The sequence below is a fragment of the Bos grunniens genome, chromosome 6 (genome assembly GCF_055505025.1).
Source record: "Bos grunniens cultivar Pamir isolate PY7600 chromosome 6, Bosgru_T2T1.0, whole genome shotgun sequence".
Taxonomy (NCBI): Eukaryota; Metazoa; Chordata; class Mammalia; order Artiodactyla; family Bovidae; genus Bos; species Bos grunniens.
This window is the reverse complement of record NC_141170.1, coordinates 1,985,740-2,008,639: the sequence shown is the minus strand read 5'-3', so window position 1 is coordinate 2,008,639 and position 22,900 is coordinate 1,985,740. Positions and strand designations below refer to the sequence as shown.

The 22,900-nt window shown below is 59.5% G+C and overlaps 2 protein-coding genes across 38 annotated transcripts in view; one reads left to right on the top strand and one right to left on the bottom strand.

The window, feature by feature from the left end:
• The first annotated feature begins 838 nt into the window (after window positions 1-838).
• Window positions 839-5,947, top strand: SLC75A1 (solute carrier family 75 member 1). Of its 4 annotated transcripts, none has more exons than XM_086404646.1 (15): window positions 839-955; window positions 2,085-2,302; window positions 2,410-2,506; window positions 2,658-2,761; window positions 3,031-3,189; window positions 3,270-3,431; window positions 3,685-3,793; window positions 3,895-4,006; window positions 4,187-4,295; window positions 4,383-4,473; window positions 4,650-4,697; window positions 4,780-4,869; window positions 4,998-5,157; window positions 5,337-5,433; window positions 5,568-5,947. In XM_086404646.1, exons 2-13 carry the CDS (start codon window positions 2,129-2,131, stop codon window positions 5,111-5,113), a joined length of 1,371 nt encoding a protein of 456 aa, XP_086260772.1. In that variant the 5' UTR covers window positions 839-955; window positions 2,085-2,128; the 3' UTR covers window positions 5,114-5,157; window positions 5,337-5,433; window positions 5,568-5,947. The 4 variants fall into 4 exon arrangements, with proteins under 4 accessions (XP_086260772.1, XP_086260769.1, XP_086260773.1 ...); XM_086404643.1 differs by lacking the exon at window positions 839-955 and adding an exon at window positions 1,584-1,666; XM_086404647.1 differs by lacking the exon at window positions 839-955 and adding an exon at window positions 1,584-1,666 and having other exon boundaries at window positions 5,314-5,433.
• Window positions 5,788-22,900, bottom strand: part of ADD1 (adducin 1) — a 91,242-nt gene continuing 74,129 nt past the window's right edge. For 7 of the 34 annotated variants that reach the window (XM_086404565.1, XM_086404564.1, XM_086404568.1 and 4 more), the window contains 7 exons: window positions 21,624-21,968; window positions 19,005-19,106; window positions 18,209-18,298; window positions 17,402-17,494; window positions 13,278-13,434; window positions 9,985-10,071; window positions 5,788-7,505 (listed from right to left, as the gene is read on the bottom strand). In XM_086404565.1, the coding sequence (XP_086260691.1) occupies window positions 7,138-7,505; window positions 9,985-10,071; window positions 13,278-13,434; window positions 17,402-17,494; window positions 18,209-18,298; window positions 19,005-19,106; window positions 21,624-21,968 (1,242 nt within the window). In that variant the 3' untranslated portion in view covers window positions 5,788-7,137. Of the gene's footprint in view, window positions 7,506-9,308; window positions 9,344-9,984; window positions 10,072-13,277; window positions 13,435-17,401; window positions 17,495-18,208; window positions 18,299-19,004; window positions 19,107-21,623; window positions 21,969-22,900 lie in introns of those variants that run through there. The other 27 variants (XM_086404582.1, XM_086404580.1, XM_086404579.1 and 24 more) reach the window with 11 other exon arrangements.

Here is a 22,900-nt window from a genome sequence, read left to right as displayed (position 1 = left end):
CTTGTGGCCCTGGGGCTGCAGCCTTGCACAGAATGCTGCCTCCCTGCCCGCCCCAGTCCCCCAGGGTCCTGGCTCCCCACGTGGCCCCAGGGCACGTGGCGGAGGCCTTGGAGCTATAGATGGCCCTAGAACTCACATCGGAGTCTGTCCCTGAGGTCACGAGCCACAGAAGTGACAACGAGAGATCTGAGGATCAATCGGCCAGACTGGGCATGTGCAAGATGAGACAGAGGGTGACCAATTCAGACCTCCCCAGCGGAGGCTGGTGGGAGTCGAGTGATTTGTGGAGCTGTAGGCAGTGTTGGGGCCCCCTGGGAGCAGGCGGAGGGGACTGGGGATGGCCTCAGCAGATAAGCCTGCGTCCTCTCCGCTGTCCCCCCAGGATTGTTCCCATAGGTGTCCGCCAGGTGGGCGACTCCACAGATGTCAGGCCCTGGTGGGTGTCGGGGCCACGAATGGGGCTGGCTTCTCGCTGTGTAGCCGGCCGGCTGTACAGCCTCAAGGTTCCACCTCATGTAAACTTGCACTGCTGTCGCTGCTATTTCACTGGGCGCCGCTGGGTGCCCAGGTGCTGCTGCCGAGTTCTGTGGGGAGGGGGAGCGGCCCCAGCTCCGGGTTCCGTGTCACCCTGCATCCCCACCTCGGCCCGTCCCGGGCTTCTGCACCCCGTTGCAGGCCTTGCCCTGGAAAAGGTTAGTACCAGGCAGAATGCCCGCCTCAGCCCTGCCTCCTCGGGCCGAGGGGGGGCCTAAGAAGCTGGTGGTGACAGCAGCTGTGACCGCCTGGCCAGGCGCCAGAGAGGGCTGCTCTGAGAGCCAAACGCTCGGCCGCTTCCCCAGCCACCTCAGCTCCGCCGCCACGCCTCAGCCGCGCCTGCTCCTCGGGGAAAGCGGACTGGTACTCAAGGGGAACAGCTGTACGCCGGGCAAAGGGACTGCCCTGAGGCTTACTTGAAGTTCGTGTCGTCTACAGGGGAGTGCATTAGTGTTGAGCGGACAGGACGGGGTGGCCTGTCCTGGTCGGCTCGACCACACACGCCTGCATTTCAAGAGTCGGAGGGGAAGCGGGAGGTGCAGGCAGGCCCTCCGGCTGCCAGGGGAGCCCAAGCCAGGTCCGCAGGCGCCATGCGGGCAGCTGCCCCTCCCCGGTGACCCCAGGCAGGCGGGGCGCCGGGCAGTCCCGCCTCCACGCCTCACCGTCCCCGCCGCGGCCCGAGTGCGGGCGAGCCCGCGCCGACTGCGCGTTTCCGCAGCTGTATTTCGGCCGCAGGCCTCTGGCCGGGGCGGACGGCGCGAGGAGGGTCCGGTCAGGATGGACCCCGCCCTCCGGACGGGTCACCCAAAGCCCTGGGGTCCTCAGCGGGCGGGTCGTCCCTCGGGCGCAGAATCTAGGGGCAAATGGGGCTGCGTCTGTCAGGCGCCCCCGATCTGATCAGTTCCCGCCAGGACGCCAGCCCTGGCCGGAGCCGGTGAGGCCAGGCCCAGTAGCCGGAAGAGGGGACACGGCGGCCCGCCCACTTCCGGATTATGAAACCACGCCCACTTCCGAGCGGGGAACCACGCCGGCTTCCGGGTGGGCGGGGCGGGGTCTGCGCGCCCGCCCCTCCCGGCGGTCCTCTGCGCGTCTCTCCGTCCGTCCGTCCGTCCGTCCATCCGTCCACCCCCTGGTCTGTGCTGCGCGCGGCCGCGGCAGGGGCGGGGTGGGTGGGGGTCGTTCTCCGGCTCGCCAGGCTGCCCCTTGCTTCCGCCTGGGCCTGGGTTTCCCCGACCGCTCCGCCCGGGGCCGTGGGGCGGGGGCCGGGAGGTGCCGGGGCCACGATGCCCCACCCGGCCCCCCTCGGTCGGCCTCCCGGGCTGGCCGTTTCTTTGCGTAACTCCCCCACAGCTTGCGTTTCCTGCTGCCCAGGGTCGGGGGCAGGGCGCACAGAGCGACAGCCGGTAACGGGGCAGGCAGATCCTTCAGGGGCGCTCTGGCAGTGAGTGGGTTGGGGACACTTCGCGGGCGGAGGGATCCTCTCCTCCCGAGGTGGGTGGGCGTCAGGCCGGGTAACCGGACGTGCCTTCGTGCACCGTGCCCTCGTGCAGACCTGCCACACGCTCAGCCGGGCCTGATCGGAGCCGCTCCCATCATGGGCTGTGGAGCCGGCGGGAGCTGCACGCCGCGCCCGCCCATCCGCCAGCAGCAGGCACCAGAAACCCGCGTGGTCGCTGTGGTTTTCCTCGGCCTCTTGCTGGACCTCCTGGCCTTCACCCTGCTGCTGCCCCTACTTCCCGGGCTGCTGGAGAGCCACGGCCGTGCCCACGTGAGCCCCTCCCCGCCAGCCCCACTGCCCCTGCACCCCGCCATGGCTGCTCCTAGCTCCCAGCCCCTCAGAGACGCCCGAGTTCGCCACGCCTCCTTGTCCCCCAGGACCCCCTCTACGGCTCCTGGCAGCGCGGGGTGGACTGGTTTGCAGCAGCCATCGGGATGCCAGCGGAGAAGAGGTACAACAGCGTCCTGTTCGGAGGTAGGGTCCCCAGCTGGGCCGGGGCCTCCCCCACACCTTGGTTCTCACCTTCTCGCTCTGGGGCATGGTCCGCCCCCTCTCCCCGCGGAGCGTCCACTTCCCTTGGGGCCCCCCCGGGCCGAGGGGTGACCGTGAGCTCTGTCTCTTCCAGGTCTGATCGGCTCCGTTTTCTCCCTCCTGCAGTTCCTCTCTGCACCGCTCACTGGGGCCCTGTCTGACTGCCTGGGGAGGCGCCCGGGGATGCTGCTGTCCCTGGTACGCGTGTCCACCTGGCAGCCCTCTGGGAGGCAGCTGTGGGCCCTCCGTGGCCCCTCACTGCTCCCTGGGGGAGGTGTTTGGGGGGAGCGAGGCTTCTGGAGCTAAGCCAGGGTGTGGCAGAGCTGCTCCTGCCAAGGGGTCACTGGGCATACAAGTGGCCTTTGGCTGCTCCAGAACAGGGCAGGGTCCCAGGAGTACTGTTTCAGCCTGCCAGCCCCACTGTGGGCCCCTCCTGGCCTCAAGTGACCGCACCTGCCCTGGGGTAGGCAGGTGTGGCCACCTCGTACGCCGTGTGGGCTGCCTCGAAGAGCTTTGCGGCCTTCCTGGCCTCCAGGGTGATAGGCGGCATCAGCAAGGGGAACGTTAGCCTCTGCACCGCCATTGTTGCCGACCTGGGCTCACCGTCTGCCCGCAGCAAGGGCATGGTGAGTGGCCCTGGGGCTTAGGGGTGGGGGTCTCTGGGGCTCGTGTCTCCCTGCTCGCTCAGGCACCCTCTTTTCCCCAGGCAGTCATCGGGGTGGCCTTTTCTCTGGGCTTCACTCTGGGCCCCACACTGGGAGCCTTCCTGCCCTCGGAGACAGTGCCCTGGCTGGCCCTGCTCTTCGCCGTCTCCGACTTGCTGTTCATCTGGTGCTTCTTGCCAGAGACGCTGCCCCCAGAGAAGCGGGTAAGATGGGAGCCAGACAGCGCCCGGGCTGAGAGAGGTGGGGATGCCCATCATGTGTCCCAGCTCCAGGTGCTGGGAGGCCAGGCTGCGCCCTCCTGGTGTCCAGATGCTCTTGAGAGCACAGCGCCTCCTGGGACCCCGTGGTCCCCAGACCCCCCGGCCTTGCTGGGGCCCTGCAAGGTGCAGGGGCCGAGCAGGTTCGTCAGGCCCACCCCCAGACCCCCTAGCAGGCCCTCAGTGCTGTCCCCCGCAGGCGCCCTCCGTCACCCTGGGGTTCCGGGCCGCCGCGGACCTGCTCAGCCCCCTGGCCCTGCTCCGCTTCTCCGCCGTGGCGCGGGGCCCAGACCCGCCCACTGGAGTCAGTAAGGAGCCGGCCCTGGGGGGTGGGGCTGGGGGGGTCCCTCAGGCCGCCTTGGGGGCTGCATGCGCGTCAGGGCCACTGCCCCTCCTCACCGCCCCCCAGGGCTTGGCAGCCTGCGCGGCCTGGGCCTGGTCTACTTCCTCTACCTCTTCCTGTTCTCCGGCCTGGAGTTCACGCTCAGCTTCCTGGTGCACCAGCGCTTCCGGTTCAGCAGGTGGGATGCCCCGCACCCCAGTGGATCCCCATCTCGGCACACGCGTGCCCCGGGCCCCGCCCAGAGTCCTGAGACAGACTGCGCAGCTCCCAGAGGACGGGGACCGAGGTCACCCCGGCTGCCTGGCCGTGTGAGGGCAGCACCGGCAGGGCAGGGGTGCTGACGGCTCACCCCTTGCAGGGTAGAACAGGGGAAGATGTTTTTCTTCATCGGTCTCACCATGGCCACCATCCAGGGCGCCTACGCCCGGCGGATCCGCCCTGGCAGGGAAATCGCGGCTGTGAAGCAGGTATGGAGTTCCCCGGGGCTGGGGGCAGGCGGTGCCCGCGCTCTGCGGAGGCAACAGGGGCTCTCAGACGGGCTGTACCGCCCACAGGCCATCTTGCTGCTCATCCCCGCTTCCCTCTTCGTCGGCTGGGGACACACGCTGCCCATCCTGGGCTTGGGGCTGCTCCTCTACTCCTGGGGTGAGTGGGCCGGCGGGGCGGGGGCGGGGCCTGTGGGCGTGAGGGCCGGGGGCGGGGCCGGCGGGTGAGGGCGGGGCCTTCGGGCGTGAGGCCCGGGCGGGGCGGGGCCTGGCCCCTCCCCCCACATCCTCTGGCCTCTCCCCGGACTGACCAGCGTCTCCCTGGTGTCCTCCCAGCCGCAGCCGTCGTGGTCCCCTGCCTGTCCTCCGTGGTCGCCGGCTATGGTGAGAGGCCCTGCCCTGGCGCGAGGCCAGCCCCTGGGAGGCGGTCTGAGGGCCCCTGACGGCTGTCCCCTGTCGCCCACAGGCTCGCCCGGGCAGAAGGGCACGGTCATGGGCACGCTGCGGAGCTTGGGCGCCCTGGCCAGGGCCATGGGGCCCGTGGTGGCCGCCTCAGGTGAGGCCGTGGTACGGCACTCGGGGCATGCTGGAGGCCCGGCCAGACCGGGGCTGGGGGTGTTGCTGGGCGAGCTGGAGGGGGCAGGTGGGCCCGGGGCACCGTCACCTCCCCCGTTGTCTCCACAGCGTACTGGCTGGCCGGCGCCCGTGTCTGTTACACCGTGTGCGCGGCGCTCTTCCTGCTCCCCTTCTCCATCCTGCGGACCCTGAGCCCCCCGGCGCGGACACTCAAGGCCGAGTAGCTGGGCCGCCCGCCTGCGATGATGTGAGGATGGGGGGCTGCGCGGTAAGTGGGGGCCTGGGCCAGGACAGCTTCCCACTGCCCGCCTGACCCCCTCCAGCCCCCTCACCCCCTCCCCCGGGGTCCGGGGCTTGCAGCTCTAGGGTGCACGATACTCCAGCACGGACCTGCCTGTCAGGATCAGATTCTAAAACCTTCCAGACTTTCTTGTCTTCTGTTCTCAGTGACACAGGGCCTCAGCCCGGCCTCAGCATGACAAAGCAGCTGTTACAGACCAAGTGCCTTCCTGCAGCGCACATCCCGTCCCCCCACCTCCCCCAGGTACCAGGGGCAGCAACTGGAGTGACAGCTGTTCCAGCTGCACTGACCACAGGGTGCCAGGCTCTGCCCGGTGGTTTCCCGTCTGCCCTGGGGTGGGGGTGGGGAGGCCGCCTGACGCCCCTCCCCTCTCCCAGGGCCCTGGCCCGAAGCCCCCAACACCGCCCTCTGGGGAAGAAGAGGAAGACACCTGGGGCAGGGTGCTTCTCAGACTGTGTCCCCCATGGTACAAAGTGACAAACTCTGCTGGATCAAGAGATAAGTGCTCACTTTGGAATCTTTGGAACATTAAACTTCTGAAGTCCTATTTTAAAGGAGCAAACAAAAGGAATTAAGATGCAAGACTGCTTCCCAAGGTTAGACAAGGAAACTGCGTAAAGAATTTTATTTGTGAGTAAAACATGTTACAATGAAGAAAGGCCGTAGGACCTGTCCTCCCAAGCCTGTGTCTGTATATGCAACTAAACTTCATGTTGAGATACAAAGAGTTAAAATAAACTACAAAAATGAAATTAAAGTCATTGCATATGTGGGGTGAGAGGAAGAGAGGGCAGGAGGAGCCTGTGGTTAACTGAGTGCAGGGTGAGGGTGGGGAGCTCGACCACCACCAGGACAAGACAACACAGAGAGCAGCTTGCCAGGAAGCTCTAAGCGGAGGTCAGCGCCATGCAGGCGGCCTCGGGTCCCCCCACCCCAGGGGCCTGTCGGGACAGGCTGGCTCTGGAGCTCCTGGGACAGCCCACTGTCGAGGAGACCCCGGCCACCCCAAGTTCCAGCCAAGCAGCCCCCGGCTCTGCTCCACGGATGCGGCGCTGGAGGGCGGGAGGGGCCTTGGGGTGACTGCAGGACGTCAGTGGACCTCTGGGGCCTACCCCCACCCTGAGCTGCCCTCTAACCAAGGGAATGAGCCTCCCAGCCAAGCTGAGCTCAGGTGCAGACCCGCCTCAGTGCCAGGCCCTCCCCAGGACAGAGAGCAGAAGCAGAGTGCTGCCCGTGCATGCCGTCGGGGCTGCGGGAGCTGCAGGTCCGCAGGACCACCCCCCGGAGGCGCCATCCCTATGACGACGGGTTCAGGACGCTTCAGGGGGGAAGCGCGGCCCCTGGTCTGGTTCTGGCTGAGGGGACCGGGGACCAGCACCAGCTGCGCCATGAGCTACTGGGGCGCCGGCTCAGCCCTGACCCTCTCCAAGGCCATCCCGGGGGCCTGGGCTGTTGGGGCGCTTTCACAGGACTGAGGCTGTGTATCTGAACAAGGATCACCGAGCAGGCAACACCAGCAGAAAGCTATGGGTCTGATTCAGTCACCTGAGACCTGGGGGTGAAGGGGAGCCTAGCAGAGATGGGGCGCGGGTTACTTCACGAGAGGAGAGCAGGAGGGGTCAAGGCCAGAGTGGGCAGGTCTGCCCCCATCCAGCTGGGACCCTGACTCGGCTCCCGGGGGACAGTGTCCTTGAGGAGCTACAAGAGGGGCCGAGGTGCTGACCCCTGCAGGGCAGGGCTGGCTCCGAGGTGGATGTGGAGGCCGCGTCTCGCCCAGAACCCGAGGCTGCGGGCCAGGCCGCTGCACACACGCGAGGTTAGCACCGGTCTACGTGGGGGTTGGTCACACCGAGGGAGGCGCTGGCTACACGGGGGCGGGGCGGGGGCGGGCCTCTGCATTCCATTACACGGGATGGGGGCGCGGCGCGGCGTGTGCAGGAAGGGCCTTCAGGAGTCGCTCCTCTTCTTGCTCTTCTTCAGGAAGGAAGGGGTGCGGAATTTCTTCTTTTTTTTGGATGGGGACTTGCCCGGAGACCCATCACTGCCAGCGTCCTCGGCTGCTGGGGAGGCAGCCTCCTCAGCCACCTGGGCTGGGGCTGGCTCGGGGCTGGCCACCGGGGGGGACCTGGAGGGGGACCCGGAGGGGCTTGGAGGGCCCCCAGCTTCACCCAGCCCCTCCTCCTCCTCCTCCTCCTCCTTCTCCAACGTCGGGAAGCCGAGTGCTTCTGAAGGCTCATCGGGGGACAGGTCGGGCAGAGTCGGCTTGAAGGTGGCAGCGTCACTGTCGTCTGCAGACGGAGGCTCCCGCGGCAGGTCTGGTGGGGGGGCGGGAGAGACACGGTTACAGAGCCACCGCCCGGCTCTCCGGGCCTCCCAAGGGCCCTGCACAGACGCTGCCCTGGAAGTGACTCTAGAGCAGAGTAAGGAGCTCTCACCAAGGTCTACTTTACTCCAAGGCTGGATGCAGCCCACAGTGTGAGACGTGGGCTCGGTCTCACGGTGATTTTAGCTCCTTCTCACGGACAGCGGGCTGACAAAACCAGCCTCAGTCCCAGGGCTCAGTCCCCAGGCGTGGACAGAGTGACGAAAGCCCGTGGAAACAGTCTCAGGACTGCAATGTTCTGCCTTAAACACTTGAACCATTAGAGGACGAGCATTAGTGGTCCTGAGCTTACGCCTAAGCGTGCATCCATGACACGTGGTCCCCCAAGGACAGCACTAAGCCGTGGCAGTCCACGGAGAACCCGAGTGAGCACTAAGCCGTGGCAGTCCACGGAGAACCCGAGTGAGCACTAAGCTGTGGCAGTCCACGGAGAACCCGAGTGAACACTAAACCGTGGCAGTCCACGGAGAACCCCAAGTGAACTCCCAGACTGGCGTCAACATCACCACCAAAGGCCACTGTAGGCTAGAGAATTCAAAAAGAGATGAACTCCGAAAAAAAAAAAGAGAAAAGGGGGGAAAAAAAGAGAGATGAACTCTAACGTAAAGGACAGGCAAAAAATTCAAGCCATTTTAAGAAGCTGAACTTGGAAAAGTGAAAGTGACGTGTCCGTCACTCGGTCGTGTCCGTCTCTTTGTGACCCCACGGGCTGCAGCCCACCAGGCTCCTCCATCGATGGGATTCTCCAGGCAAGAGCGCTGGAGTGGGTCGCCATTTCCTCCTGCAGTGGTCTTCCTGACCCAAAGATCAAACCTAGGTTTCCTATTCCGCAGGCAGATTCTTTACCAAATGAGCCCCCAGGGAAGCCCCTCAACATGGAAACATAAAGGTAAGCCAAATGGCACTGACTTTAGAGAAACAGTCTGAGGCCTGCTTTCTAGCCCCAGGGGAAACCAGTTTCGTGGATTTTTTAAACATAGTCTACAAAGTTACAAGCCACTGGGAGGTTAGGCAACACTGGCAATCTAGCCAAACCTCAGGAGGTGACAGGGAGCAGAGGAGCAGGAGGAGTGGGGGCTAGGGCGGCTCCGGGAGGCTGGCGTGCCCCTCCCCTCCGCCACCCCTCACCCCGGGTCTTAGGAGAGCGAACCACGTGGCTCAGCTGCGCACGAGGCACTGGGGATCCGCTCTTGGAAACAGAGGCTCCTGCGGGTGCGCGGGGCGACTTTTACCGCTGGACCAAATGCCACGTTAAACAAGAGCAGTGATGTCTCCCTCCCACCCCCTCAGATTTAAGCTTAAGCACCCAGCTTAAGCAAAGATCAAAATACATGCAACCCCCATGCAAAATCCCAGCCTGTCTGAGTCTACTCTAGACTCAAGTCTGGTCTGACAGAGCAGAGCTCTCCGCTGAGCAGCACCAGTCTCGAAGGTGAATAGGACAATGTGGTCCCTTGGGACTTCTGAGGCCCAGAGTGGTCTGAGCAGCCCCACCTGGGATCGCAGGACTCCAGGACAGGCTGCCCACCACACAGCTCAGGTGACCCAGCCCTTTCCAGGAGGGTCACTACCCACAGTGCAAGGACAGGGAATGGGGGGGGCGGGGCGTGGGGGGGGGCTCTTTTTATTTTGAATCAACAGAAAACAAAACTTAACAAGCAACAAAGAAGCAGAATGAGGCAAAGCACAGGGAATTCCGATTACCAGCAGAGGGCCAGGCGGCAGGCGGTACTTACTATGGTAACAGGTACTCTTTAGCACATCCACCTCCTGCTTGTCACGCAGCCACAGGAAGAGAAAAGCACAGGTAGAGAGTCTACGCATCAGTCACAGCCACTGGGTTACAGACAGAGGGCGGGTGGGGGGGGGGTGGGGCCAAGGCCCCGGACAGGCAGGGGAAGCACCACGCACACGATGGAGGACAGACACAGAGGCCATGGGCCCCAGACACAGGCAGGCGGTCTGGGAGACCACCGGGGCCCGGCACTCTCCATGGGCTCTGCGTACGGCCAGAGAGTGCGATTCAGGGGCCTGGACATGACGGAGGACGCTTCCAGGGCAACCCAAGCACAGGAGGGTGGAGGAAATGTGCAAGCAGTGGGCAACACTGACGTCACGGACGCAGGCAGGCTCTGTCCCCGACCACGCGCACCACACTTATGGGTCTGCGCCGCCTGCAGTTCTCAGCGCAGAGCTGGCACGGCACAGAGGCGTGGGCGCGCAGAGCCAGCGACGCACTGGCCCCATGCAAACGCATGCTGGCCACTGGTGTCAGCTCAGCTCCTGCCACACTCAGCTGCTCTTCTTCCACAAAGTCAGGACACTTGCCCCCTCCCAGCGAGGGCGCCCTGGGCAACCATGTACCCTCCCCCCGAGGGGTGGCCTCAGGCCCACCCCCAGCCAGCGCTCACCTTCCTCCAGCTTGACAGGGGTGCTGGGGGGCGTGTGCGGCTCCGGAGGGCTCTTCTCTTTCTCTTCTCTTGCCTGGTCCAGATTCTCTGCAGATGCACAAACCACGGGGACAGTGTGTGAAGAGCTGTGAACCCCAGGGCCTCCCCGTCACCCTCCTCCAAGGCAGCCGGGCTGGCCTGCCCTGCCCATGGGGCCGCCTCCAGGAGGGCACAGGCCGGAGCCTGGAAGACAAGAGCTCGCAGCCACTGTCCTCAGCTTTTCCCAGTCGCTGTCTGAAAGAGGATGAAGGAAGCCCACGAGGACTGGAGTGTGGACCTGCATCTCGGGATCGCCAGAGCTGCCTCTGTGCTGTGCTGACCAGGGACCCCTGGCCGGTCCCCCAGTGAGGAGCCCCCTCCCCACATCCTCAGCATCCCACTGCTGAGGAAGAGCCCAAGGTCCCAAGCACCCACACCCTACCTGCCACTTCAAGGGACACTCCATGAGCACAATCTTGGTTTTAATCTTTTATTTAGAGCATTTTTTACCAATACTTTAAACCTGGCAGCTGTAGGGACTGCCCTGGTGGTCCAGTAGCTAAGACTCCACACTCTCAACGCAGGGGGCCCAGGTTTGATCCCTAGTCAGGGAGCTAGATCCCGCATCCCACACGAAGCCTGGTGAAAAAGTGAAAGTGTTAAGTCGCTCAGTCGCGTCCGACTCTGCGACCCCATGGACTGTAGCTTGCCAGGCTCTGACCATGGAATTCTCCCAGCAAGAACACTGGAGTGGGTTGCCAGGCCCTTTCTCCAGGGGATCTTCCAACCCAGGGATCAAGCCCAGGTCTCCCACACTGCAGGCAGACTCTGAGCCACCAAAGAAGCCCCACTAAGACTGGCACAGTGAAATAAAATAGGTATTAAATAAATAAAATAGATAAGAAATACATAAAACAGACATTAAAGAGGAATAAACTCGGCACTTGTAATGCGTATTTTTTTTCCTAAAGTAAAATGCTCTAAAACCCAGAGAAAAAAATTACAGGAACTAGGATCCAGAAAATTCCAAGTCTACCTCTCATTTAGGGAAAAGTGTATACCACTGTTACCCTAGTTCCTAGAATCTCCCGTCTCACTGTCACTTTTCACGTTAATAGCTTAGGGCTAGTAAGTGCTGTATTCCCTACACCTCCTAAACCTACAGCTCCCTTCCTGAAGCCAGGTGTCTACGCACAGAGGCCGGCACATCTCCTGCCTGAGGACACAAATTCCTTCCACCAGGAAAAGAGGCCAGAGGCTTTCTTCCCTGTACCTGAAGTGCTCACCTTTGACACAGAGCCTGAGTCTCACCTGCAGCACGCGCTACCGCCTCCCGCCACGCCAAGGGCTGGCAGCAGTGCTGGGCAGGGGTCTCCTGGCAGGGCCCCTGGCTGCCACTCCCATGCTGACAGGTCTGTGAGCACACAGCATGCTCACAGCTGTCACCACACACATCCACCCACTCACTCCCTCTAACATCCCTCCTGACAGAGCCTTCACGTGCGGAGAAAGCTCTCATGCCTTGTGGTTAAACTAAAAGAAAAAAAAAATCCGGGTTTCCCAGACACCGGGAGGGGCCAGAGGGCAGACACACGGCTCTGTGCACAGGAGCTGGGATTAGGCTACAGGACCGGGGGCTCAGGCCCACACACGAGCTCTCCTTCTCAGTCCGTATCAGGGCTGTGGCTCTCACAGAGCTTCCTGCAGGCCGCCTGCACTGCCCAGGAGGCAGTCAGAATCAGCGCTGTGACCCGAAGATCAGGCTCCCCCTGCATCTATGTGTACGGAGTCTTAACTTGAACGCACACAGAACAGAAAGCGACAGGCACCGAGGACTTAACAAGCTGAAAGGCAATTCCACAGCAGCCTTTTTCACAACTCAAATGTCAACAGCAGCCACAGATGCATATGCAGCTGACCTAAAACAAGACTAAAAAGAAAAATTAAGTTGGGGGAAATCAGAGAAAGTGTTTGAAGCAGAAATGGCTCCCAGGACGGTCCCTATCGACCCTGGAGGGTCACCGCGGGACGTCCCCTCCAGGAGGGAGCAGTGTGCACACTGAGGCCAGAAAGGGCGGCACGAGCCTCCTGGAGGGGACGTCCTGCCCCAGGGGCTGCATGGCAACCGACCCAGGGCACTCTGGGAGAGCGGTTCAGACTCCTGAGCCTTCGTGTCAGACACAGTGGAAGGCCGGTTTCTCTCCTGGCCATCACGATGCCTGAGTCTGCTTTTAAAAACCTGAAGTGTGAAAAAAGCTGCTCCAGGAGGCTCTGGCTCTCAGAGCTGTTTACTTTCCTCTGTTGCAAAGTAGTCCCAACATGTTTTACAAAACCATGTCCTCCTAGCCTGTGAGCTGCCAACAGGAAGACAGCCCCAGCCTGGGCCCCCTCTGCAGGGTGGGGAAAGGGGCCACGCGAGGCCCTGGGCCTGTGACCATGCCCGGCCAGGGAGCGCTCGGGGCTTAGAGAAAACCCTGGGCCGTGACTGTGGCTGAGATGAAGGTGGGGAGACTGGGTGCCGGGGTGTGGGTCAGCCCTAGGCGGGCCTCTGCCGCACCCGGCCTTGTTCTGGGGAACAGGTGTCTCTGCTCTAACCAGTGAGAAAAGACCCAGCTCTCAGGGTTACTGTGAGCTAACAGTCCTGAAACACAGGAACGCACAGCACTCACAGGGCCTGCCACAACCTAACTGCTCAAAAACGACTGGAGTGTGAATGAGACCAGACGGTTCAGAGAAGGCCCCTCCTCGGGGAACTGTTGACAATGAAGTACTACATACATCAAAGGCGGAATGCATCTTAAAAGTAATACTCAGACTGGTCTGCCCAACAGCTATCCCAGGTTAATCGATGCATTCTTCTTTGGCCGTCCTGAGCCCTCAACACAGACGGCTATCCAGCTAGGAGACGGAGCACTGGCCGGCACGGCCCGGAACCTGGACGGGAGAGGGCCTGCCAGGGCTCCCGAGGCCACAGAGGCCCACGGACTCCTTCCCTCCCTTCTCGCCCACAAGAGGCTTCACAGCAGCACTGACAAGCAGGGCTCTTTTCAGGCCCTGCCTCGTGCTGGTGCGGTGCTCAGACCAGCGGGGGTTCCCCCCGACCGCGTCTGACTGCAGGCAGGACCTCTCTCACGCGAGGACTCCGGGCCCTCCCGACCAGACTAATTAGAGCCGTGATTACCCTTGACGTCCTCCAGGACTAGCCTGGGGGAGGTCAGGACGCGCACCTGAAGTCCCCTCAGGACAAGGCGCCCGCAGGGACAGCGCCTCCTCACCTTCGGGGCCCTTCTGCTTGCGCGCCACCTCCCTGCGGTACTCCTCCAGCTCGCGGTCGGTGAGCGTGGTGAAGGGGTTGGGGCCGGTGGTGCTCACGATGACGTGGGGCTGGTATTCCTTCTCGATGATGGCCTTGGAAGCCGTCACTAGCTCACCCTGCAGACAGAAAGGGACAGACGGTCTGCAGGGACCCCCAGGACTCTCCCTCCTCCCAGGCGGGGCGGTGGCGGCAGACAGACAGACGACAGGGGACACAGCATCCTGAGGGGCGCCTGAGGCTCAGGTGGGGCAGCAGCCTGCAGCGTAGAGGAGAAGCAGGACTTTGATGCTACAGACTGAAGGTGCAGAGAGAGCGGATCCTAAGGAAGCCTCCAGACTTCAGGTGCAAATGCACCAAGGTGCAGCCGGAGCGTGGAGGGCGCCCCAAGGGGGCCAGGTCCTCAGACAGGGATGCAGAAGGATTTCTCCAGCCCATCACCCTCCTCCCTGCTGGACACCGTTCCCCACAGCACTCGGGCAGGTGTGCTCAGAAACGAGCGTCTGCTCTAAGAGCACAGACAAGCTCTGCTCCTTCGTACGTCTGCTGAGTAACTAAAGCCTGGAACTTGTTTCCAGACACGAAGAGATGACAACGTAACACACAACACCAGTACTTGTCTGAGGAACCTGGAAAACTATAAGAACTTACACAAAGGAAGAAAGAAAGCTTAAGCACAGTGAAGCCCACGGCGGCCCCGGCTGGAAGGAGGCCAAGCGGACAGGCCCCACCGGGCAGCAGCAGGCAGGCCGCCCCCAGGGACGTGGGCGGCAGGCAGGCCGCCCCACAGCCTGCCTGCTTGGCCCCACATGCTCTGCAGCTCATGTCCGAGAGAGGCAGGCAGAACCCAAACACGTCCGGTGACTTAACAATAACTTTGGAAACAAGTGAAGACAGGAGGAGCTGCACTTGTTCAGACGTCAGGCCCAGCCTGGCAGCACTCTCCTCAGGGGCGACACCGCAGGCAGAGGGCATGCGAGCGCCGGGCACAAGGGACAGAGTCAGGCCAGCCCACGACTTTCAGCTCACCAGCCAACCGCTGCCCTGGGAACCTGGGCTGAGGGTCACTGTCCAGCGACATGGACCCAGAAGGGGAGAAGGACTGGGAGCCCACAGCCTGTGCTCAAAGAGCCTCCAGATTCGAGATCAGCTGCCTAGATGGGGGTGGGGGGGCTCCTCCTGAGCAGGCCTGACCCCGGGGTAGTCCTGGCTTTTCACCCAGAAGGAGCCTCACCTCCCAGACAGTGATGGGGTCATCGTCTGCCCTGAGTCAGCTCTGTGCCCTGAGACAAGTCCCTTCTTGTCTACTCTCCCTGAAAGGGGCCTGCAGCCTGACCGAGGCTGAGACAGGCTGAGCCCTGACGTCCTCGAAACTGCAGCAGCTAGGGAGTGGCATCTGCATCCTGGTATCACTGCCAGTGAGATGAGTGAGAGTCAAGCTCTCAGAGGAACACTCACATTCATTTAACCTTATGTTCACAATGAGTAAAGGAATAAAATATCAAGAATCAAGCCTGGTTACGCCCTGTGGTCAAGCAAGGCCCTTTCTCCGGGACACCTGGTCCTCCAGGTGCAGCACGGCTGGGTCCTGCTCCACCGGCAGGAAGCTCCCTCTTCCAAACTCCTCAGCTGAGGGCTGAGCTGCCTTCCGGAAGCTCTGACCAGACCCGGGGATAGGGGACCCTGTTACTCCAGAGGGAGGGGACGCAGAGAGCCCCAGGCCTGCTGCTGGGCAACAGGGTTGAGGAACTGGGATGTGGAAGGGCTGCTCCCTGCAGCAGCCCCGAGAGGTTCTCACCCCTCCATCCTGGGAGGCACCACGCGCCCAGCAGTGACTTCTGCACCTGACCGATGGGGTCTGGGTCGGGGGACAGTTCCAGCTCCAGAACTGTGCAAACCTGGCCCAGTGCCCTGACCTGAGCACAGGTGTTCACCAGTGAAACCTGTTCAGATCTGAGTTCACATTCCAGGTGCTGGGCCACACACACCGTCAACACCAAGTTCCCGAGCGAGTGCACCGGGCGGGCTGCAGGCGCCTCACGTCTCCGGCGCGCAGCGGGGCTGCATGTGCACGTGGGCACAGGGAGCCTTGTGTTGCACAAGCCAGACGGCATTCAGCAGACGCACACCCCCTGGCCTCTAACAACTCAACTCATGACAAAACCCAGAGGGGAGGGCTGGCCCACCCAGCACTGGAGCCAAGTGTGCCTGCAGTCGGGCTCCGCGGTCCCGAGTGTCGGGTGTGGCTGGGACCCGCTGCCCTGCTCACCAGGGTGTCAAAGACATTGGCGCCGTGAAAATGAAGTACACTGGGTGGGAAGAAGACCAGGGTGCAAACGTGAGCACCAGGAGAGGACGGTGGAGGAGAAGCAGAACACACACCTGCCGCCGGGAGCGGCATCCTCGGCCACCCGCCCTGAGGCCACACTCACGGGCGAGTGTCTGCCACTGAGGCGGGGACTCCGGAGCAGCCAGGAACCTCCTCTCACAGACTTTCAGCTTCCCAGCCAGGCATCCAACTCTTGACGAAGCAGCCACAGGGGACTGTGACGCACTTCCAAGTCTGGGAGCACCACTGGGCACAGCGAGAGCCAGACTACACCCGGACGAGCGGCTGGCCACGAGCGTCCTCTAACACGGCTCACAGGTGCACCCCCAGACAGCCCTCCCAGGGCACAAACAGAAGCCACCAAGCACAAAACAATGCCAGAGAGACAGCACAGCAATGACTGCCAGCTGGCTTGAGCCCACGAAGCCAGAGGGAGATTCGGGTTTTCATGGTTAAGCGTCCTGGGCTCATGGACTCAACACACTTTGATGTATCTGAGAGAAAAAATTATGAACTAGTAAGATCACAACAGCTTATGGCCCAGATGAGCAACATGAAAAACAGCTGAGAGGGATAAAAAGATAACTGTTCTTCCTCGCTGGGAGAAGTTCCTCCAAGTAACTGGTCCTTCATTCTAAGGACAAGGAAAAATGGGACCCGTGGAATTAATGTATAAACATGCAGAAGAATTTCATCAGCAGACGAATTAGTACAAATCTGATTTCTCTGGCAACTGGAACACTAATAAATATCTGCATCTCATTAGAGATGTATTAATTGAAAAAGGCCCTGAAAATTCCCTTTGCACACAGGGTACACACAAGTCAGCGGTGTCTGTCCTTGACACCAGCAGCCTTGAGTGCGCACAGGCAGTTTCCTTCCACCTGGGCAGGTCATACAGGATACATTCCCCACTGACTCTACGTACCACATACACAGAGAAATTACAATTTGGGATTTCAAATTTTGCTAAGTCCTTTTCCCCCTTGCAACATTCAAAACAATTATCTAGGGTTTTTTGGTTTTGCTTTGTTTTAGGTAAAAATACTGATGGCTTAGATGGTAAAGGGCCTGCCTGCAATGTGGCAGACCCAGGTTCGACCCCTGGGTCGGAAGATACCCTGGACAAGGAAATGGCAACCCATGCCAGTATTCTTGCCTGGAGAACTCCATGGACCGAGAAGTCTGGTGGGTTATGGTCTATGGGGTCACAAAGAGTCGGACGCGACTGACAGTTTCATTTTCACATTTCATCAACAAGGGTTGGCAAAGACTGTCTTGTTTTATTTACCATTCCTCTGAAATGACATTTTTCAATCATACAGCCTTTGACTGCCATGTTCATTACTTTCGGATCACAGCTGAGCAAGCCGAGAGGGGAGGTCTCTCGGGAGAGCCGCCACACTGCTCGTGGTCGACCCATGAGCCTTCTGCAGCTGGCACCTTGTAATGTAGGCAAAGTCCTAAAATATGCACCGACCAAAGTCACATGCAAATCTCGAGAAACATCACTAAGATCAACCACTTCTCAGCACAACATAAAAATGCTGAAAAGTCTAAAAATAACCTCATACAAAATGTTAAACTAAAGAACAGAATGGACAGAACAGAACCTCTTGTACAATCTCACAAATAGCTCAGAGACTCCTTTAGAGCTCCTTGGTACCTAAGACAACACCAGGCGCAGCGACAGGAGGGGGTGGGGCGGGTGACAAGCAAGGGGTGCCGGCAGGTAGCGGAGGAGGGGCAGTGAGTACCTTTCTAAAAGAGAGAGACTTAGCGGGACTAAAGGTCTGCTCTGTACGCTCGAGCCCTTCGATTCTTTCCGTACAGTCAGAGAGGGGTGCGTCCTGCAACAGTAAACTGAGTGGTCAGAGTCCACCAGGCCCAGCCGAGCACGTCACCCAGAGCGCAGCACGGAGCAGCAGAGAGCATGCAGCGAGACGGTCGTCAGCAGCCTGGGCAGGGGGTGGCGCTGCGACGTGCAAACATGGGCCACAGAGCCAAGCGCTGGCCCACACCGCAGACAGCAACCAGTCACCTACCCTGGCGAGTCGAGCCTAAAGCATCGGGCGGCAACTTAACTGTCCGAGATAACTACTCACACAGTTATCTTCAGGGTGCCACGAAGGGCAGTCCTTCTACAGAAGTGAGTGTACATGTGCATCACATTTACAGGGACCCGCTGCACCTTTCCCAAGCAGCACGCTGTCGTGGACAGCAACAGACAAGAACCACCGTCCACCACAGCCACCCTCCTCCCGCGTGTCCCACAGCTCCTGCTGGAACCAGGTAAACCCGGGCCCCAAGCAGGCAGCCTGCATTGCCCTCACCCAGGCGTGCACAACGCAGAGCAGGCTTGGGGGACACAGCCCTGGGCATGCTGATGCTCGGTCTACAACTCAAGGAAAAGGGGCCGATTACTTCTTACCACGAAGACTCTAAACAAAGGGAACTGGGTGCCTAGGACACTTACCTCACAGTCATCCTCTCCCAACTTAAGAGTAACTTGGAGTAGGCGGTCAGTGCCACCCACTAACGGCAGAACCGTTCTGAGCGCTCACCTGGACAAGGCTCCTGTCCATCACCACACCAGACAACACCTGGGACTGGGGTCCAGCTGTCTTAATGTCCTGCAGGTTCTGCTCTCGAATCTGAGGATGGCAAGGAGAGAGACATCAACAGTACAGAGACCGTTCGCTATGCCTGAAGCTGCTGTGTGCGCTCAGCCCCAGCCACGCACAAGCTGCTCTTCTGGGCTGCCCTGCTCCCCGGCGGGCCCTGCATGACTACCCTGCCCGCCTAACACTGCTGGTCCAGGCCCCAGCCACGCACAAGCTGCTCTTCTGGGCTGCCCTGCTCCCCGGCGGGCCCTGCACGACTACCCTGCCCGCCTAACACTGCTCGTCCAGCCTGATTAGTAACTCAAGACTCAGAGGGTTGGACAGACCCTCCAGACTTGCTGCTTCTTCTGGACAAGTTCAGCAGGCATGGCTCTCACTGCCCTCGCTAACTTGAGGGGAGACACCCTGTGTGCCCATTTCTAGGGACCCTGTGAACACTGGTGGGTCTCACGTTCCAACACACCAAACATTCACAACTCTTCAAATGGACCTGGCAAGGCAGGGGCAAAGGCTCCTCTCGCCAGGGACTCTGCCGTGCTGAGGGAGGGGTGTTGTTCAAGCATCGGGCCCAGAAGCGCCCGCTGCTCACCGCCGTGCACGGCACAGCAGGTGAAGGGTGGACCCGGCAGTCACGGGACAGCCGCCGGCCGCCCAGGGCTGGCGCTCTCCCCGCAGCCACAAGCCACCTCCTCCCCACACGCGTTTCCAGCGAGTGCTGGCAGCGGTCAGTACGCACCTTGTTCCTCATCTCCTGGACCTCTTTTGGGTTAGTGTTCAGTGGAACAAACAGGTTAGGGACAGCAGAGGTGGAAGTTCTGTGTCCATCCTCTTTAGTCCACTAAAACACCAAGAACAGTTGCAAGTCAGAATCGTGACAACAGTAAGTGACACCACAGCACCAACTTGTCCAACTCATCTCACATCTGGTCATGCACTGACCCTCACAGAGGATGAACCAATGACCACACCACAGTGTCACTGCAGTGGCTGGAAACCAGTCATGCAGGGAGCCAGAGTTGTGACTGACGGGCAAGGCCCGTCAATAAGCCCAGCTGAGACCCAGGCATGACACGGGCTGCTGACAGAGCTACACCCATGACGGCCTCGGACTAGTCGTGGAGGACCCCTCAGAGCACATTGGTTCACTGCTCGGAGAGACCCCAACACCAAAGCCGGAGGGAAGCATGAGATGACAGGGTCATGAGAAGCGGTGTGATGCGGCTGGCCCGGTGAGGGAAGACTGTGCGGTGAGGCAAGAGCGGGCATCACCAAAGTTGGCGTTAAAATAAACTCCGCATCAGAACGCACCGTTTGCGTAGCTATTTCAACCCAAGAAAACCACTGTTATGAAGACTTCCACAGCAGCTACCGGTGGAAGAGTCTGGCGGCGCCAAGTGCTTCTGACACTTAATGCTTCTCTGGTGTTGCGACAGCGTCCCGCAAAACAGAAAGCTCGCGGCCCGCACTGGAAGGCTGTTTCAGATACCAGTGCACGTCACCAGCACATGCGCCTTCCGTGCATAGTTTTTTTTGGACCTCCAATCAAATATGAGATTTTTAATCAAATTCTAACCCTCAGGCATGAGTTGGCACTGAACACTAAAACAAGCCCGTGGTAGAGAGCAGATGTTACGCCTTTCAGAGTATTTTCAAGAGGCAATAGAATAGCCATAAACCAAGAGATTCTGAAGAAAGCAGCAAAACTGTCCAATGCTGGGCCGCTGTGCAGGCAGCGTGGGATGGGCATGGGCTGCGAGGTACTCACTGCCGTTATCTCCTCAGACAAAAACAACTCCAGCTTCTTATCAAACATAATGCTTAGTCAAACATTAATACAATCACCTCAGAAGCTTGAACACGTTAAAAAACTTAAGAACGATTATTATAAATTGATATACCAACCTGGGAACACTGCAAGGAATTCGTATTACTCCAGAACAGTAAGAAACAAGTTTAAAAGCTGAACAAAGTCTCCCCTTCAACTTATACAGTGACTAAAATACCTAAAGCAAGTTAATATTTTTTCAAGCAAATAGTAAATAAGGCTCAAAGCTGCTGTGACATATACACTTAGGAAAAATTTCTCACAGCAGTTCAGCACTCTGTATGTATCTGGTCAGCAGAATGTCATTTTTAGGCCCACTCCCTTTAACAAGTAAACTAAATTAGAAACTAAACAAATAAAATAAAAATAGAAAAAAAGGGACAGAGAGAAAGAGAAGGAAGGTGAGGAGGCAGGAAAGAGGAGACTGGCTCCAACTTGGAGCCCGGCCATGTGCACGCAGAGTCTCTGCCACGTGACACGCTCCTCAGGAGCACAGAGGCTGTCTCACCAGCTGTGCCTCAGGAGACACCAGCCCCACCTGGGGAGACAGAACGTACTTCTTGTAAATAAACTATGAAGCAGGAGCCCTTTCACAAGGGAAGCAGGATGGCCCGCTGGGCTTGCGTGGGGTCCCGTCTCGGGACGTCTAGGTTGGTTTCCCCTCTGCTCCTGCGGAACTAACCACACAGAGACGCGTGCATCCCGGCCCGCGTCCTCGTGTGAGGCCCCACCTAGGCCTCACCTACCGGGATGCAGGGCCCAGTGGACCGTCCAGGGCCAGGGCTGCCCAGAGACGTCTGAGCACCAGGACCGCGGAGCAGCCTCCAAGGCAGCGCTCCTCCTGACACGAAGCTCACCTCCCAACGACTGGGGCTGGCGCTGGCAGGTGGCCTGCTTGCCCTTGGGCCATGCCGCACCCAGCAGGAGCCAGAGACTCCACTGTGGCTGTCTACTCACATGCAACAGTCCATGCAGAAGGGGGCTGGCTGAGAGCGTTCGGAGGCTCTGGGACCACAGCAAGCGGGGAAGGAGGCGAACGAGAGGGCCAGCTGAGAAGATGCCCGTGAGCCGTGAGGGAAAACTGCTTAAGAAAACACTAGGACTTTAAAGAACATGTCTGAGTTAGCACCTAAATCAAATAGCTGAGCTTATGACATTAAAACAGCAGGCTATGCTCCAACTACATCTGTGTCATGAAGTATTAAAGATTCTTCAAAGACGGTTTGAACTGAACGACAGCTCCCACTCTCAGGTTAATCCACGCAAGTGACGTGGTATTTCTGCTGTGCACAGAGTTAGGTAATGCTGGAATTACTGCAGAAGCACAATACATCTTAAGCAGTTTCAAGCAGAGTGTATTACTTGAATTATAGCTGAAGCAAAAGTGGATTTGAATTCAGGCTGAAGAAGGTTAACGAGGAAGGTTTGCCTAAAACCTAGGTCAGAGGGTGAGAGTCCCAGAGCCTCCGAAGCCCCAGCGAGCCGACTTGCTCTACGTCATCTAACTATGAACAGTAAGTAGGCACAGACCAAGCAGTTGGTAATACAGCTTGGCACGCAGACACCGGACGAGAGAGACTGCAGCAAGGGTTTGACGTGATCGTGTGTAATGTTCGTCCACACCTTAGTCTTCGCCTTGGGACTGCTTCCGTTCTGCCCTTCCTCAGAAGCATCGTCGCCCCGGCCAGAGTTCAGCCACCTCGTCTTCTCTCGCTGTTGCTTCTGAAAACTGTGTCTGAGAGGGGAGCAAGTGCCCGAATCCCCGTCACTAGCAAGCGAGTAACCTGTGACACTGGCAGGAGCCTCCACATCGCTGTGCTTTTTAGATTTCTCTCTCAGAGCAGGGTATCGGTAAGGGTAGCCAGTTCTATAACCCTAGGGGCCGAAAAGAAAGAGACAGTCACTACTCCAGGTCTCAAAATCAGTGCTTCACTTGAGAAAGCTGGAAACGCCTATACAAGCAGAGTATGCACACCCCATGGACAGGGCTGCCCAGGAGAACTGCAAGTGTGTTCACAGGTACGAAAATGCCAACAGCAGCAGGATTCCCAAGGCCCCAGAGTAAAAACCCACGAGTCCACCAGCAGTGGAAGGGGTGAACTGTGGTCCATTCACACAGCAGAACGGGACACAGCAGGGAGAACACACTGTTACCAGGGGAGACATCTGCACGAATCTTCACCAACTCGACACTGATGAGAGAAACCCAATGTGGAAGAACAGCCCATGCGACTCCATTCACAGAAAGAGGAAAACCAGTCTGCGCTGTCAGAAGGAGGGACCGGGGTCACCCCTGGGACGCAGTAAGAGACTCAAAGTGGGGACAGGAGGTTCTGGGTGCTGGAATTGGATATAGGTGCTGCTTACACAGTATGTTCAATTCTTAAGAATTAATATAGGCACCCTGTTGTTTATATATATATGTATCAAGAAAAAGTTAAAATTCAAAAGGCAACCTGGGTTTACCTGCTGTTGGCTACAGAACAAGTTATATTAATCAACGTACTTAACACTTTTTTTTTTAACCGTTTCAGTCGCAGTTTAAATACTGTGATAATCTTTCAGGAAGACCAAACACCTCAGACAGCTGGTACCTGGCAAAATCGCTTCATCCCTAAACGCAGCAGCACTGGAGTGAGCCTTCAACCCTGGGCTCCTGCACTTCACAGCCCGCAGCCTGCTAACTCCCACCTCTGTAACAGCACCAAGCCCGTGTGCCCGCTGTGTGCTGAGCCCACAGACAGCATCTCCAGGCCAGGATGATGCCTCACTCACCAGTCTCCAGAACTGAGTGTCCGGGAGCCTGA